Genomic DNA, 17,574 nt, shown 5'->3' with positions numbered 1-17,574 from the left:
CCCAAACTTCTAACAAGCGTTCACAGCAGTGCATTCTTGCTGTGCTGGAGGGAAGGAAAACGCTGGTGTGCATGTCTATAATAAGAAGAACACATGAGCTTGATTCAGACAGAAATCTTTTTTTATGTGTAATGAGTATGAGAAAATATTCATCCGATGTGACTTCACTCATCAGTCTTGACAGTTTTCAAATTTACATAGAATAAATGTGATTGTTACATGTACCTGGCTGTGGGTGGAATTTTTATCCTCATTTAATTACATTTCCAATTGCCCACCTGGCAATGAAAAAATGAAGACAATGTTGCTTCATCATCAACATTGAACTTTCATCTCCACATTATATTCAATCTAATTGGGTCTGGATAGGGTTCTGTTTAATTCCTGCTGGTCTCAAGTCACTGTCAATATGTCAAATACCTGGGTGGATACAAGTAGACATGCTATCAGCTATGATAATGTGGTAATTACAGGTTAAAAAAAGTGTTTTTTGTGAGGTGAGACAGTGTGTAGGAGTAGGAGAAAGATGACTGCATGCATTGCTACACTTCTCAACCGCCTCTGCTTGTTAGGTGATTCTTGCTGCCAGTCTACTACTGTTTAGGTCGACCACATATTGGATCAGGTTTAATTATCTTTGGATCTTTTTTAATTAATTTTTTTCCCATTCTGATCGGGTCTCTTTTCTTGAAAATGTATTTATGCACATTTAATTTTTGTGGGTTTTGCAAGGGAATATCATCATCCACTATGGGCAGTTAAAATCTGTTGTTTCTCCACTACATGCTATTTTTCCCTACTCTCAATTTACATACCCATATATTGCATGGCATATGTGTTCCTCTATGTGTGTGTCAATTAGGTGTTTTAATTCATGTGAAAGGGCCAAAAAAGTTCTCCTCAAAACTGATTGATGGCCATTATTGCTGTTTTACTAGTCTTCACACATCCACATTCACTATCCACCTATTGTCATTTGGTTTGCGTGTGTATCCAAATGCTGCAATGACTGGCAAAGTGCTATTACTGTACAAATAAGGACATAAAGGACTAAGCAGCATGTGGTTTTCAAATTTAAAAAAAGATGGGATAATAAGATAGTAAGAGAAACAAGTGTTTTTCTTCACACTGATTAGAAAATTGGCTGGAGAGGCTGATATATGTTTAAATATCTGAAGGATATAAAGTACTGTCAAAAAGAGAAGATAAAAAAGGAAGCTAGTAATTAGCCTGCATTCACTGTCATTTCGCTGGAAGAATGTTTAAAAATGAAAATTAGATATCTATATATAAATTCTCTGTTGGGTGGATTTTCATATTTTCCATGACATTGAAGCAACATTGCAGTAACAATGTAATTGAATTGTTCTCAGCCATAACATTCACATTAACACATGCTACTTTATCGCCCAAATGCATACTTGCATGACAATATTTTATTCTGTAATTTCAGAACAGCAATTTGCAAAATTCATTCTTCTGGCCCGCTTCAAGAAGCTATGCAAAGTGAGATCAATTTAAAACCAAACGTATGCAATGCAGTCATGAATCACAGGAAAAATATAATATTAAAACACCCCCTGTGATGCTGTGACTCAAGTCATATAATTCATCTCAATCATCTAATATCTCACTTTGAGCTGCTGATGGAAAGGGAAATGGTGATGTGAGACGGAGGGAATCAATAAACACTGGAGGTGAGGGAAAAAAAAGAACTGTGGGATAAGACTTGAATCTGCATATCAAAGACGGCATGGAGGAACATGAACATGAAAATTAGGTGAATAAAAATGTACATTTACATATTGCTATAAATATGCAGAGTATATGTATTGAGTATAAAGTAGAATCTTATGAGAACAAGTAATTTAAGAGACAACGCTATCATTCTTTCGACAAAAGACACAGTTGATTTGATCAAGTTCATAATTCAAAGATGGCAGTGCAATGGTGATACAACAAAATACTGCATGGTGAACACTAAGCAAACCTTTTCCCCAAAATTTAGTGCTCAGTTCAATCATGGATTTAGAGTAACTTCTTACTTCTTCCTTTTGCCTGTCCTCTCCAATAACTGCTGAACCGTGTATGGTAGGTCAGTTCGCATAAATGCATGCTTCGTTTCAGACACACTCCGAACCTAGAGACATGTGTGTTATTTATCCAAAAAGGCACATCAGCCTGGAAGTGCACTTTGCCTGTCTGCATATAATCACCAAAGTGTGCCTCTAACTGCAGGGAACATGATAAGTGCAGCTGAGTAAGCGTCTCGCAATTAGCATGGAAATTTCTCTAGCTCCTAGGAGCAGGTGCAAATTGCACCGGTGTAATAAAATGAAGGTTGAGGTGGGAAAGAAAAAAAAAAAGTCGAATCTCACAGCAGCCAAAGTGCAAGTGCACCACAAAAACATATGCAAGCAGCAGTGATTTAGTTTGACTTAGGAAAAAAAAAAACCCACAATATCTGACCATTTTATAACACCAGACAATGGTTGAATGGAGAGCTGTGCTTGAGTGGTTTGGGACTGCAGGAAGACTGCATGCCTTACAAAATGTTTCTATGAAGATATTTAGCCTTTTTACACTTTTATGAGAAGTTAACAGACGCACACTAACATTTTCTTAGGTAGAGCTGACTGTGGCTTTGTAGATGTTTTGTGGTAATGTTACTAATCAGTATTTCTGTTTTAACATCAAAATATATTCTGAGCTTGACGATCTTAACCAAATCCCAACACTTGGCAGCATCTTTTTAGTTTTGATATAGATATTATGTGTCATTGGGTAGCAATATGTCACAGAGAAAAAGAGAACAGTTGCTTCTTGCTACTAAGGAATCATTATCATGTGCATGGTTTGAGATGTGACTCTTGCAGCAGCGGAAGAATAAAGTGAATATAATGTGTTTCAAAGCTGGTTATAATTAAAGACATTCCGAGCATCAGTGGTGGGACTAAATGCACTCACTGTATGACTTTTCCATCTGTTTTACTGGCTAATGTATTCTTATTTTTCTGTAAAGCATTTTAGGTTATCATTTCAACATAATAAGTTTTGACAAATGCTGGCTTTGTCAGTGAGATGTGATTTCCAGAAGTGGTAGCTGAATCTGTGTGTTGAAAACAGCAGGAGCCAAAAGATATCTGTCAATAAACAACAGAATGATCCGATTTTGGATTGTCCTCAAAGGATACCATGTACTCCATGTACTTTCCCCCTCATATAAAGATCCTTCATTGCTTTTCTCGGGCTGCCAAGGTGTTTGACTAGTTTAAACCTGTCGTGTGTATAACCTCACTGGAGCCCAGGCTTGAGTGCAAATCCCCTTACTGGGCATAGTTTGATGTAACCCAGTGTGTAGAGATGGAGTCTGGAGGCAGACAACCCACTGTGCTCTCCACTGCTTGAGGGCAAATGGATCAAGACTGTCTGTTTCCCCTGGTTTTAAAATCCTCAAACTGTACCTTTATTCTGTCTGTCAAACTGTGCCCTGTTTGGTGTATTAGAGATAGTTCCCAATTGGTTTAGCCCCTTGAACCTTTGGTAAACATAAGGCTCACAGGGCCTGATTTACTAAGATCCCAAATAGTGGGTACTAAATTGCGTGCACGGTGCAAGAGATTGCGCGCGCCGTTTGCGTGCGTTTTGCGGGTGATCTACTAAGAATAATTGCGTAAATGAAAACAGGTGCAACAGGGTGGAGACAGCAGTATTTAAATGAGGGTTTTGCGTGTCTTTATGGAGAGTTTGGACGAGCAGAAAGCTGCAAGCGTAAAATGAAATGTGATCAGGTTCTAGTGGAAGAGATTAACAAATATACTGAGTTATAACAAAAACAAATACTACCAGAAAAACCTACATATGGGAGAGTATTTGTGACGAAGTCAATGCTGTTAGTAAAACCAAAAATATTCCACTCCAAAATTATTAACACAGGTGGAACAACTCCGTCCGGTGCGTATTCTGTCATTGTGCCTCCGTCTCCTCCTCTCCACAGTGACAGAAGTCATCTGTGCCCAGTGCGCAGCCGGTTAATACCTGTCCTTCAAAGGTATTATTTATAGACGCAGTTAGCGTCAGAAAAAATACCTTCAGGTTTAGTAAATCACATAGCGCATGCTAAATAACATATTTGCATTTTCTCATCCCTGTATTTTGCACACTGGGGTTGAAACGCCCCACATTACATATTCATTATGGCAAACGTACTAAATGGACAGCGCGTACTATCTTGCACAGTTGAAAGACGCAAACCTCAGTGCGCTGCGTTAGTAGATCAGCCTGCACATTGTTTGCGGGTGATGTCAAGTTTGCACAGGTTTCTACACACACAAACCTTTAGTAAATCAGGCCCTTAGTGTATTTCCCATATTAGTGTGCATACAAAGGCTTTTTAGAGAAGTACTAAGCCCGTTTAGCTCATAGCTCTTTAAGTAATCGTTAGCTATCCCTCTTTAAATGCTAGTTGTAGCTCATTTCAATCATAGCTCCAACATTTCCAGATATAGTGATGTCTAGTTCCTCAGCACACAGTCAAGCCAAGAAAATGCAGCAAAGCAAAACAATGTGACCTTTACCAAATTGTGCTATATGCCCTGCTAAATGATTGAAATCTTTCTAACCTGTGTTTATTGGCTATCTTTTAAAAATAACTTGCTCTAAGTCAATACATGCAGCAGCCAGACACTTCCTGCTTGGGTAGTTAAGAGTGCCCGCATCCCAAAGGCATCTTCAAGGACAGATGCAGGCGCAATTGTGCATGAATATATTAAATCTCCAATAACTTCAATTTAATATAATTTAGTACTACTTTCTGAAAGACATTTATAGTAAGAATATGAGGATATGTGCTTTTTTCATACCCTTTTCTGTGGATTACATTCAATGCTAACTTCCTGGAGGAATTACAAATTACAATGAGACAATTACAATACTAAATGATAAAAAGTGATCTTTCATTATTCTCATTACATTTTCCGTGGCTTCACTGAATAAAAAAATATTGACTTCAGCACTGGAGACTGGAGACAAACTATTTTGAAAAACGACCAATGGCCTTCATGTACACAAGAAGATCTCTATAGTGTTTGATTATAGCCAAAGAAATTCTCAATCCATCCAAAACAAATTCCACCTAGACCTCAATTGTTTGTGTTTCATTTACATAAATGAATGTGAAAAAGTTCTATCGCATGTGCCATGTATGCTGTGGAATCCTGAATCACATCAATATACGTGCATAACAAAAACCTAGTCCTGGGGACCTATAGCAGACAGATCATGTGGCTGTGTTGAGCCAAGCACAACTATCATGACCCATAGGGCAGAACAGATAAAAACCATTTCATGGTTACGCCCTTGAAAAATTGTGTGTGTAGTGTGTGCATATGTGTGTGTGTGTGTGTGTGTGTGTGTGTGTGTGTGTGTGTGCGAGAGAGAGAGACACAGAGAGAGAGAGAGAGTAAATAAAAGACAGAGAGAAAGCAAGATATAAGTCGAGCATGCTTTTCTGTGTGCACTGTATTTGTGCATAGATAGAACCTCATCATCTCACTGTGATTACAGGAGCATTTCAACACAAACAGCATGTGACTTATCAGAGTGAGCCAGGTTTTCAGAGGGATGACAGTTTAGGGAGAAGTGCCATGGGATAAGTCTCAATCCTAACTCAACCGTCACTCTCTCATCTCCCTCTCACTCACTCCCTCTTCCTCACACACACACACACACACATATACACACACACATCTGTGCAAACACAGATGCAACATCCCGACGGCAAACCCTGACTACTGATTCTCAGAGCTGCTCCACCGAGATCTCAAGCCTTTCTATCTCTCCTACAACCTAAAACTGATAAAAGACAGCCGTTACTCCTGATAATGTGTCTTTGGAGACACAGACAAATGTCAACAGTTAATATGTGAAACAACAGGTCTTGAGGGGGAATTGTAAGTGTAATCTACACCAGTGGATGGAAACAATGAATAATCCTTTTCAAATAGAGAAAAAAAGGACTGGGAGAAAAAATGTTCATATACTGGACTTATAATATAAGCTAAGATTATAGAAAAAGATTGAATCAAAGGTAAAAAGGAATATAACATATAGCTAATATAAGAACATACATTTCATGGAAATAATGTCTATACTTAATTCTCATGATGTGTATCTGTGTAGGTGTGAATGTGTGTTTACTAGTTACCGGAAGGTCATTTGGAATATCTGTCCCAAGTTGACTTGCTGGCTTTTGTTGTTGTATCCATGTAGCATCTCACCAAACAGGGTGTCATTGAAGTGGACATCCTGCCTTGGGCACTTTGGTCCCTCACAGTTGTTTGACTGCAGTAGGCAGGAGCGCCCATCCCCTGCCAGTTTGTACTCCTGCACACACCTAAGGAGAAGGGAAAAAATGTACGTGACTATATTAACACTTAAATATGCATATTTGTTTGCAAGATGCCAAAAATGAAATGATTAAATGAAATGTGGCATAGACGTTGCTGGTTGATGATAAAACAAAATGCCAAATACAATACATTTGACCATCTGTATCAATCCAAACTTAACACTTCAAGACCTTAATCTACAAATAATGACAAAGAAACTTGAACATAACCAACCACAACAGAAAACTGCCATACAACTTTGCAAAAGTGTTATTATTATTATTATTATTGTTGTTGTTATTATTATTATTATTTTAGCAGTTTAACAGTAACAGGCTCTTATTGTTGAAGCTTTAACCAAAATGCCTTTTATATTGGCAGACCAACATGCTTGCCATTGTCATTGTAGAGATTATGGACACAAGGGCTCTGCTGGAAACATTTTTTCAACAGATGCCAATGATGCAGAATTCAGCAGACTGCAAGTCACAATTATCACATCTCCTACAGTTATTTGCACAAACCTCCCTTACAGATAAGGCTGAGTATATCTTCTGCAGTTGACTGGTGGTGGTGGTGGGGGCGGGGGCGGGGGGCTCATTTATACAATTCTGCACAGGTTTAAAAGGTGGCAAAGTGGCATGTGGATGAAACACATAAAGTGCTTACACACAAAAATATTCTGGTTTATAACTCATTACGTCAGTTTCCCTTAGGCACACATGACACATGATAGAACGTCTTGTCCCACACTTGTAATGACCATAGTTGCTTAGTGAAACGCCCCAAATTAATATTCATTTATACCAACTGCATGAACACAAATATGGGAAAAGCTGAAAGAAAATTTCACACAATGTGAAATCAAACTTCTTGTTCTGTAGGTTAAGGCAAGAAAAAGTTGTTATTCTTTGGTGGACACGGTGTGGGGATTATAAATGCCAAACAAGCTTTAACAACGCTGGTGCCTCTGAAGGTTGGATGCTCTCTGAAATAAAAAAGAAGTGGGGAACACCGGAACTCAGCCTCCTTATGAGCAACCTACAAGAATTATTGGAGAATAACTCCTGAGTGGTGATGTAGCTAGAGGGGGACATATATATGCAAGTTGCATTGGATGACCCAGATATGTAATTTGTATTCCCTCATTTAAGAAAAAGAGAATATCCAAATGCATTGAAGTTGTGTTTAAACATTTATTCACACAAACCAATGATATATTTTTTTATTGATTTTAGTTGCTGTATGTTGCAGCAGTCTTGGCTGTGCTGCAGTTGAGTGCCCCCAGGCAGGCCATCTCCACTGCACCTGTGATCTTTGCAACTTGTATTATAGTACTATTTTACTATTAATAATTGCAGACACTATATACAATGTAGCTTACTCTTAATCAATATGCAATAGGCTATACACTGAAAGATCTACTATATCAATAGTGTTATGTTTATCCATACACTGTTTTTTTTAAATTACACAATGGCGCATGGCAGTGGCATCTGGCTCAAATGCCTGTGAGGGTTGAGGGGTTCTTTTGTAACAACACTGTTTTTTGTACGTATCAATGTATGTATCAATCACATAGGTATTTGTTTATTCAATTTAGGAATGCTTTTTTAAATAGTTTTTTGCAAATGAATTCTTTTACATGAGAGGTAACGTTTCGATTTATTTCACACAATGATATCAATTTCAAACCATTCCTTGTGTTTCATGTTTCTTTCATCTGAGTCACAGTTTCTCATTTCTCCAGTTTACGTGTGTACTGTACACATGGGTCAGAATTTCCATGGATGACCGCACATTCTCCTATCAAGTTTTTTTTTTTTATACAACCCAAGGTTTCCATTGAATGCCTGCTTTTGTGCATAGGGAATGGTTATAATAAGGCCCCAGGTCTCAGTTCCCCAGTGGAAAGCAGGACTCCACTTTTAGTGACAACCCTGTTCTGAAAATGCAGCGTCTTCCTGTGACATGAATGTAAAGACATTTGCCCAACTACAGAAGAAAACCAACTCTATTAATTTCCTCTGATAACTTCTCAGCGCACTATTAGCAAGCAGCTCATTATTACACACATTTTCATCCCCACACTGGACTGATCAGTCATAGACAGAATCAATCGTGGCTTGACCATTGTCCAACAATGATTGGTAGACATAGACATCCTCCTGAGGTGTCCTTATTGAAACATGAGCCTATTCAATTGCACTGATGGCATTACGTAAAGTGGACATTGCTGGAAGCTGAATTTTGATGTGGGCCTGTTCACTAGCTTAAGGGAACCTAATGTTATAGGAAAAAAAAATAATGCCATCCCATATTGTGGACCTGACACAGCTTAAGGAGGATTAGGATATCCTTCACCTGTCAGCCTGCTCCCTCAGTAGATTCCCACTTGCCAGAAACCCAGACACTGTCATCAAGGCTGCATGTAGACAAGTATTCATAGTTTCTTTGTGTCAGTCATTGCACTACTGGGCCCACCATTGCATATAAATTAAGTAACTTTCAATGTGGTATGATCAGTGTTATTGGATCACCATCTGGTAACCAACATCTCTACATTAACCTCTTGGAATGTTATTAAGTACAAAGACAGAATCAGTCAGCTACAGTCTGCAAAAGCCCCCTCAAAGATAACAGATGTTCAAAGGAAATTGCATTGCAGTAGTATGAGAAGACAGTACAACTTTGGTCTGCTGATCTATAATTTCTATTGTGAAATACCATTGACAAACATGACATCAGCAGCCTGAACTCATTGATCCATCCTTCCTGTTGCATAGGCCATAAAGGGTTGTGGTGGTATACATCTTTTGCAAAATGATTTCTTTCCACACATTACACCACTTTGTAAAAAAAATATCAAAAGTTACACTGCTGGTAACAAGCTGCTCCCATTTATGTCCACAGTATACCTATTTTCTGATGGAAACACTGCAGAGATTACTATATTATCTTTTTCTAGGGACATTGCTCAAGAAGGTTCCCTAACCTCCCACATACAGTGGGACATGTTGGGTAAGGAAGAGGGCATTCATAGAGAGAATGTATCACTGAATAATGTGCAGGGACTACCTTCAGTATGATATAATCCTTGATGCACCTTGAGAATACCTGCATTGAAAAAATGCAATCTTCTCTGCAATAGAGTATGCACCTATTCAATGTGTATCACTTAGTTTGGCACTTAGCACTTTATATACTAGTTTAATTATATACAGATATAAACTAAGATTGGGCAGTGGACATGTTGAGAAAATACTGTAAAATTATGACTCATGGAAAAAAAACATGCATACATGTATTATATTAATGCTTTCTTCAGGTAATTTTGGACAAATGTCTTTCAACACATGTAGATGGTTATGGTAACTGGTTATTTCTTATTTAAATATCTAATTTCCTTCATGTGGTTGTTTATCTAAAAATAATTGATTGGTTGAAATATAACTCATGAAGCCGATTACACGAGGAAACTACTTCCAGCCTTCAGACACCTTTCAGTTCTTTACTGTTAGTTATTCTCACCCGCAAAACATGAGCACGTTGCTGGAGCTAGGGTCATCTTCAAGGGGCACAAGCTGCTGAAGACACAGCTGTTCACAGCCTCCATTGAAGCCATCCGTGCAGTCAATGCCCCTGGAGTAGTCATAGCAACCTGAGCCATCCTTCATTGGCCTCAGCCCCTCTGGACACTGTGAGAAAAGAGAGACAGAGAAAGAAGAAGAGGTGGTGGGAGGGAGACATAGATAGAGGGTGAGGAGAAAGGCAGAGATTAGGGAGAGAAGAAGAGTGAGGCACAGAGGTCAGCATATGCATTTTAATCAGGATCAGGCGGCACTGAAGATGTAAAGATAGTAAGATGGGAAAGATAATAGAGGAGTAGTTGGCAGTGGTATTTGAGAAAGGAGATAAATATTCATAGAACAGAAACTGCCAATTATCTTTTTTGAAATAATACAGACGGAAACACTTCATAAATAATACTGCTCATCCTACTATATGAGTTAAATGGCACTTTTAGTTCACACAGAAGTTTTTTTCATGCCAGAAAAACAAACTAAAACAAATAAATACAAAATGTTTAAAGAAAAAAGTTCTATGCATTATGATCTCCTAGTGAAAGTCTACCCTGACAGGTAGAAAAAAGTGTGAAATGAGTGGTAATAGATATTCTAAACAAAGAGATTTTGAAGAGCACAGATATCTCAATTTCATACCCAGAACCTTGAAGTGGCATTGATGAATTTAATGGCAGCCCTTATCAGTTTTGGTAAAGACAGACATGTACAATACAGATTTTAAAGAAAGGCTGACAATGAACCAGCTACAAGTTATTGATACCATAAGCTTTTATTACATATAAAAAATATTGTTTTGTCTTAAGTCAGGGTATAATTTATTGTCATTCACGTCAAATAAAGAATTCATTGGAATTAAATTGCAACCTTCACTTTACCAATTAGAAACAGTATCGTCCACAACCTACTAATTTACCTGGGCATACACACCCTGGATATAAATCTAAAGGGGAATACTTGGTCCATTTTCCTGACTTTAGACTGGTTAACTTAGAGTACAGAATTCAATTTATGAAGTGGCTATTTAATGATTTATATTTCCTCAAGCGTTAGAAATACTTATTAAGCATGAATGAAGCAACAGGAAATGCATTCTGTAACAAAGTTGGACTCCATCTGTCTACTAAAGGAAGCGCTCAGAGCCCAATACACAATGACTATAGGTGCATAAAACGAAGGAAATACTTTCCAAAGGCAGTTCCAAGCCAGTTTGTCTCATATGCTCTTAGACCATGGCGATTGTGCTACTACAGACAAAGCACAAATCTTTGCAGCATATCCACTCAAATGGGAACTGTAAGCACATAAAATAGGAACAATCCCTATGTGAGAGCCCTATATGGTCGATCCACTTTATTTTAGGATGCACATTATTTCATTTTTAAATGCAGCCCTGATTTTAAGCTACTTGAAATTAGGAAATAACATGTATTCACTAGTAGAGTACCTAATATTTATAACAGCTGTGTATAATAGAATGTTAGTTTCTTTCTGTGGCTGGTGTTTATGCTCATTCACACCTTAAAGCAACTGTATTAATTTTTCTATGCTTTGAAGTAGCGGTTGGAGGCCAAGCAACCAGCCCATTCCAAACAGGCACGTTTTGAATGTGCACTGCACTAGTTAAAACATAAACACTAAAAACAGCTTATTAGTTGCTTTAAGTGCCTCCCCCCACATGGGATCTTTGGCATTGGGAGGAGCGTGCTAGTTTCTCATAGTCAGGGGTGTAACAGCATGGTGGCAAGTCTCAGGCGGGCAAATAGCTGAACTTGGCCTATGGTTTTCATGAAGAAGGCAGATTCACCTAGGTAGGTTGATCCAAATAGGACTTTTATGTTAGGCTACTGCTCCTGTGGGAACACGTGCTAAAATTCACTCTTCATGTCAGTGGATGCCCTAGGTTTCATCGGAAAATCATTCTGAAGGCTGATATTTTCTTCTTCACTGCAGTAATGTCCAGGACGAAAAGTGTTCCCACTTTGGAGGCAATGTCATCGACATCAATATCTGTGGCAAATGGGAAACACATGTATGTTTGGCCAGAGTGATGCAAAGTCTGTGAAACATCTTTCAAACTGATGCAATGCTCTGAACTTCTTCGATGTAATGGGCACTGTCGTTTTGAGCTGCATCTTTGCTCTGACGTTCAACTTACACTTAAGTAGTTCTAGTTTGCACTTAAAAGTGTTAACATTGCAGATCATGTCAATAATAGTTTTGTTTTATCCCTGCAACTCTAAATTTAATTCATTCATAATGACACTCAAGTAGCTGAGTAATGTCAAGTATATGAGCCACTGCTCGTCATAAAGCTGGGCATACATTGCCTCTTTAGACTACCTGAGAAATTCTTCAGGCTGTAACTCACAAAATCTCACCAGAATTTGACCATTTTTGCCATTGCACGTCAGTATGCAACAGCAACTCAGTATGTTCCACTTCAGTCTCTCCTACCTGAGCACAGAATAGTCGAATAGGCTTCGCACACAGATGGAATTCACAATATTCATGGCAACATCCATCACATTTTTTATGTTCAAGAAATGTCTGGGAAAGAACTGTGTTGTTTACATAAGGCAACAAAACTGCAACTCATCGACATTAGAGCCCCATCAGTGATAATGGAGACTAGTTTACAAACAGGCAGGTGGATTTTGTCCACTAACTCCATGAGGGTTGGAAAATATCCTCCTCCACATGTATATCCTTAGAGTGGCAAAATGTATGTCCTCTTTTGCACTTATGTCATTGCATGCCATTGTAATGTAAATACACAACTGTGATGTCCGTGGATTTGTCAAATTGGAGGGAGAAACATTTATAATGGTCAATTTGTCATTTTGCAGTTAATCCTTGAGGTTCCCTGCAATGTTCAAACGTCATCCTGTTACAGTGTTTAAATATAACTGAATAAACTTGACAGCTGTCATGATTTCAATTTTATTTTCAAAAGCTTTGAGCAGTGAGTCCACAGTCTAAAAAAATGCTTCTTTCACCATCTCTCTGTCTTAGAATGGCTTTTTAGGTTTCACATAATTGTGACTCACTCAAAATGAGGCTATAGTGGCTGCTTCTCCATTGGTGTTGGGCTTCGTGAAAATAAACTGTTGTGCTGCTAATTGAAAGAGTGTTACTTTTTTGGACCTCACTCTTGGCTGGGAAACCCATACATGGTTTTAAAATGCCGTTCTAGGTTACTCTTCTTTGCTAGCGTGATGTAAGCATGGTATATCAAGCACACACATTTTGAATTTCTCATTACAAAGAAAAAATCCTCGTATCATTCAAAGCGAAAATGATAGATATTCAGTTTGTTTTCTGTTCCAGTAGCCTTCATTTATTTTGCTGTACAACAGTGATGAATGGGCCCTAACAGGCTCTCACGCGCAACATAGGTAGTGGCATGGTATTGCTACTGGAGGTCAGTTGACACAACTCTGAATTTTCAGGATTACTGGAAACTGTGTGAATGGTAAAATATTTTGTTCCTGCATGTAGTATGTGGCATTGGAGGTGACATATTGGAAACTACATTTGATGAACTATGACATGCAGAAATACATTAACCAGAATTTAGATTTTCATGAATATTGGACATTGCATATAAGTGATAAATATCACTTCCTTTGTCCACTATGTGATGTAAGAACACACACACTAAATGCACATTATGTTGCTGCATATCAAATGTGAACCACACAATTTAAATATCATGCAAATCAAAGGAAGTTTATACCAAAAGGCTTGCTTCCTGTCACCAGTAGGTGGTACTATGATTAGGACTCACACCAACATTTAGAAAGGTTTGCTGCAGATTGGACAAAGTACAGTCAAGTTATAGTTTTAGTATGTCTGCCTCACAGTGGAAACACCATTCGACCAATCTAAAAAAGCTTCACAATTTAAAGTTGTTATTGTCTATAGACATGGCAGACCACATTTTAAGTTGATCCTTGTGCGCACTAAATTCAAAATGGCTAATTTCCTGTTGAATATAGGGCGTGGAACCTCAAGTCTTTTTTGTAAGTCAAGAGATGTTATATTTCGCTACCAAATATTGCATACTTGGTAAAACATACAGTGAGTGCTACTTTGTTGTTGTTCCTCCCTGAGGAATTCATTAAAATACAATGGCGAAAACTGCACCAAAATTCACAGTAAATTCAAACTGGTTGAGTTCTTCTTGGGCTCAGAGAAAGACTCCAAGAGACGTTTTTAAAGTCTGAAGATGAAGTCAAATTTAAAAGTGGGAGCTTTGACTTTGAAAATTGTAAGGGAGCTATTGAGCCGACTTGCCACACCTAAGCACAATACCCATATCAGACCTCAAGTTTCACCAATTCTGATGCATTTGGAAGGATTTGTGAGTGACATATTTTTCTGATACTGTCAGGAAACACAGATACAACTTTGACACTATGTATGAATTTTAAAGGATATTCATGTGGCTTTAATTGCATTTTATTTTTCCAGCTCAGTCAGTGCCCTGTCCAGAGCCTCTACAATTAAACGGAAGTCTCAGCTTGCCTGTTAGCTATCATATATCTGTGGTGTTATTTGCACATTATGCCAGTTTACTGACATCAAATTAGGGGCCTGTGTGTGAAAGAAGTACACCTAATAGATGTGTACATATGTTGATGGTGCAGTATTTCATTTCATAGTGAGATGAATAAAAGAAAAAAAAGGAAAGTAAACTTGTATACATACAGTAAAAGCAATATGCCACATCTAGAAACGTGTGCTTTTTAAATCAATTTCTCCCCAAGCAAGAACATCTGAGTTTCACAGTATAGTAATGTGTCATTGTTGTGACTGTCATGTTTTATATTGTATCATACTGAGTTATATATTGAAAAACAGCATTTACTTACCATTCGCTTTTAGGGCACATAGGATGGATGCATATAACTGATACTATGAATAGTTTGTACTATGGGGGAAAAAAGCTCATCTTTGAATATTCGACACGTTGTGCCTGCTGGGACTAGAATCCAACAATCAATTTACACTCTCAGTTTTCAGCTACATGCTGAAAATATGCCTGTCTTAACTAACACATCCCTTTTCTCAGAACTGTCAGTGTTTCTGTAATTTCAGCCATGCCACTGTTGGATAAAAAGAAAATTGCTACAGAGATACAGAGAATATTTCACAGTTTGCAGAGCACTGTCCACCAGTTCCACCCGTGGTCACCCTGACTCATCTGTGATTCCTCAAGTCCTGTGTGCCTGCACAGGATTGTTTGTGGGTGTGTGTGGCACAGTAAAATGTTGTCTGTAGGCATTGTAGTACCTCTGTAATATACAGTATAAAAATAAATGATGCTGTTTTCCTTTTACTGCAGGAATGATAGAAACAAACTAATTAATCTTGTATTTCAATATATTTTGGTCTGCAAGATCCCTGTGATCTGTAGAAATCAAGTTTAGATTTTCCTTTGTAATAAACCCTAGGTCACAAAAGCAATTAAAGGCCTCATTTTGTAGGTTTTAATAAAAGGTTATGTAATGCAGTGCAGAGAAATTAGGAAGATAATCAAGTCAGAAATAAAAGGGACCAAACTGACAAAACACGATTGAGCCACGCTTATAATTAGCAATGTGATAGGTGTTTAGAAAAGCATGGAACATAACTGTATTACCATATCTCATCCAGGACAAGAAACATTATTCTTTTTAGTTCTAATAAATAGTTTTCTGCTTCATTTAACACTATTAAAGTTACAGGGGCTTAGAGGAAGAAATCACTATTTAGTAATGTTTTACTGTAAATACTGTGACAAACCTTTCTGCATGATAAATTGTAGGATGAGCTCTGGACCCGATACAATCTGTTGCTAGGTTCTTAAAACCTGTGTAGAGCAGCTTTCTTATCAACCAACCACCACCCCCTTCCCCCACCCCTAATCTTTTCTCTTTTTTGAAGATTGCATTAGCAATAAAATATAAAACTGCTTAAAAGGCACACCACTGTTAAATGTGAAACCTCAAAAGAGTTGAATGGCCTCAGAGCAGCAGGCATTCTCCAGTTATCAAAGCTTGTGTGAAAATGATCAAGTACATGATTTTAATGCAGACAAGAAAAAAAAAAAAGTAGAGACAGAATAAGTAGATAAGCTGAGGACGCCACCTTAAGATTGCTAAATTATACGTTTTGACATTTGGAAGACCTTAATACTCATATCAGGCTTTAATTTATAGATATCTCACATTAAATTCTTACCTCAAGGATTTCTTCATCTACTTCCCCCTATATATTACACACTAACAACTGCCATACCGATTATGGAAATAAATGTATATTAAATCCCTTATAGTCAGCTTAGTCAAGGGAGAGGTGACGGGTCATGAGACTGTTAAATGTTACCTAAAGTCTTTAGGATATTCATGTTATCAAATTAAGATCACAAGATTGAATGAACACTGTTTTAACACTGTGGAAATGTGCAAATTTTACAAAACAGATTGAGAAATGGCATGTTTCATCTCATAGGAAAACATCTGCCAAACATAGAAACAGGATAAATGTCTGTTAAACATTATGTATTGTTCACACGTGTATTCTGGACCCATATGTGAAACTTTGAATGGAAAAGCTTTCCAGTCTCAGATCCATTTACTGTATCTCATGAATGTAAAGCTAACTTCCTCACCAGAGCAAGATTGGAGCCATTCATCACACTGAGGCGGAGTCGTGGGAATAACCGTCTGTAATTCACGATTGTCATGCAGTGCACTGCGGCTGAATGAAAGAACTTAAGGTTAACCATTAGCGCAGCCCACTAGCTACTTGCTCTTTCTGCTCGGACAACTCTCCAAAGACATGAGGGCCGGGGAGGGGGAGGATTTGCATTTCAGATAAATGAATTTCAGTCAGTTCTTCTTTAGTGATTCTGCTATGGCAGCACAATGAGAACAGGCGAAGAGATATGCTACACTTGTTCACGAAACACAGATGCAATTTTACTGACTAATATGATGGTACTATTATTACCAGCTTGGCAGTTGATCAATAATTGAAAATGCATCACTAAAAAAATAAATAAAATCTGGCAACTATTTAAATACTTAATGTTGAATATATTAAACTCTGAAAGTAGTTTAAAAAGGGGCACTTTAGACAGACATGGGCTTTTTTGTGCTTACATTTTTGCAAGTTCAATGAAAAGTGACAAATAACTTCAATTATTAGATTGAATTTGATGGATTGGACATTTACAGTTCATCTTTTCCCTCTTTTTACACCTATATATCTGCTTTATCCCTATATATGAAGGGAACATAAAACACCAAGGATGTATATAGATATTCTCTGGTGGGAAATTTCAAATGAGAATTTTACGACACCATTAAGTACCAGAGTGATGGTATTTCACTCCTGAGTATTGGGATTAAAAGAACAACATAAGCATGTTTGAAGGAATCAAGTATAAGAAAGACTATGCATGAAATATAATTACACATATACTGCATCTCCCTCCATATTATACTGCACATTGATCACGCCTACAAATTAAAGTTTGCACATTCTGAATGAATGCTATTCATTTTCCTAATTACCCATTAGCCCCCTCAGCTTTAATCAGGAACTGAGCA

At 37.8% G+C, this 17,574-nt stretch overlaps 1 protein-coding gene across 2 annotated transcripts in view; it reads right to left on the bottom strand.

The window, feature by feature from the left end:
- The window catches only part of LOC133995312 (astrotactin-2-like), a 287,008-nt gene that overhangs the window by 79,857 nt on the left and 189,577 nt on the right, over positions 1–17,574 (bottom strand). For both annotated transcript variants that reach the window (XM_062434657.1, XM_062434658.1), the window contains exons 12-13: positions 9,921–10,087; positions 6,206–6,394 (exon numbers count right to left, since the gene is read on the bottom strand). In XM_062434657.1, coding sequence (XP_062290641.1) covers positions 6,206–6,394; positions 9,921–10,087 — 356 coding nt within the window. The remainder of the gene's footprint in view (positions 1–6,205; positions 6,395–9,920; positions 10,088–17,574) is intronic.

The sequence above is a fragment of the Scomber scombrus genome, chromosome 15 (assembly GCF_963691925.1).
Source record: "Scomber scombrus chromosome 15, fScoSco1.1, whole genome shotgun sequence".
Classification (NCBI taxonomy): Eukaryota; Metazoa; Chordata; class Actinopteri; order Scombriformes; family Scombridae; genus Scomber; species Scomber scombrus.
The sequence above is the reverse complement of the archived record's forward strand: the minus strand, read 5'-3'. Positions and strand labels throughout refer to the sequence as shown.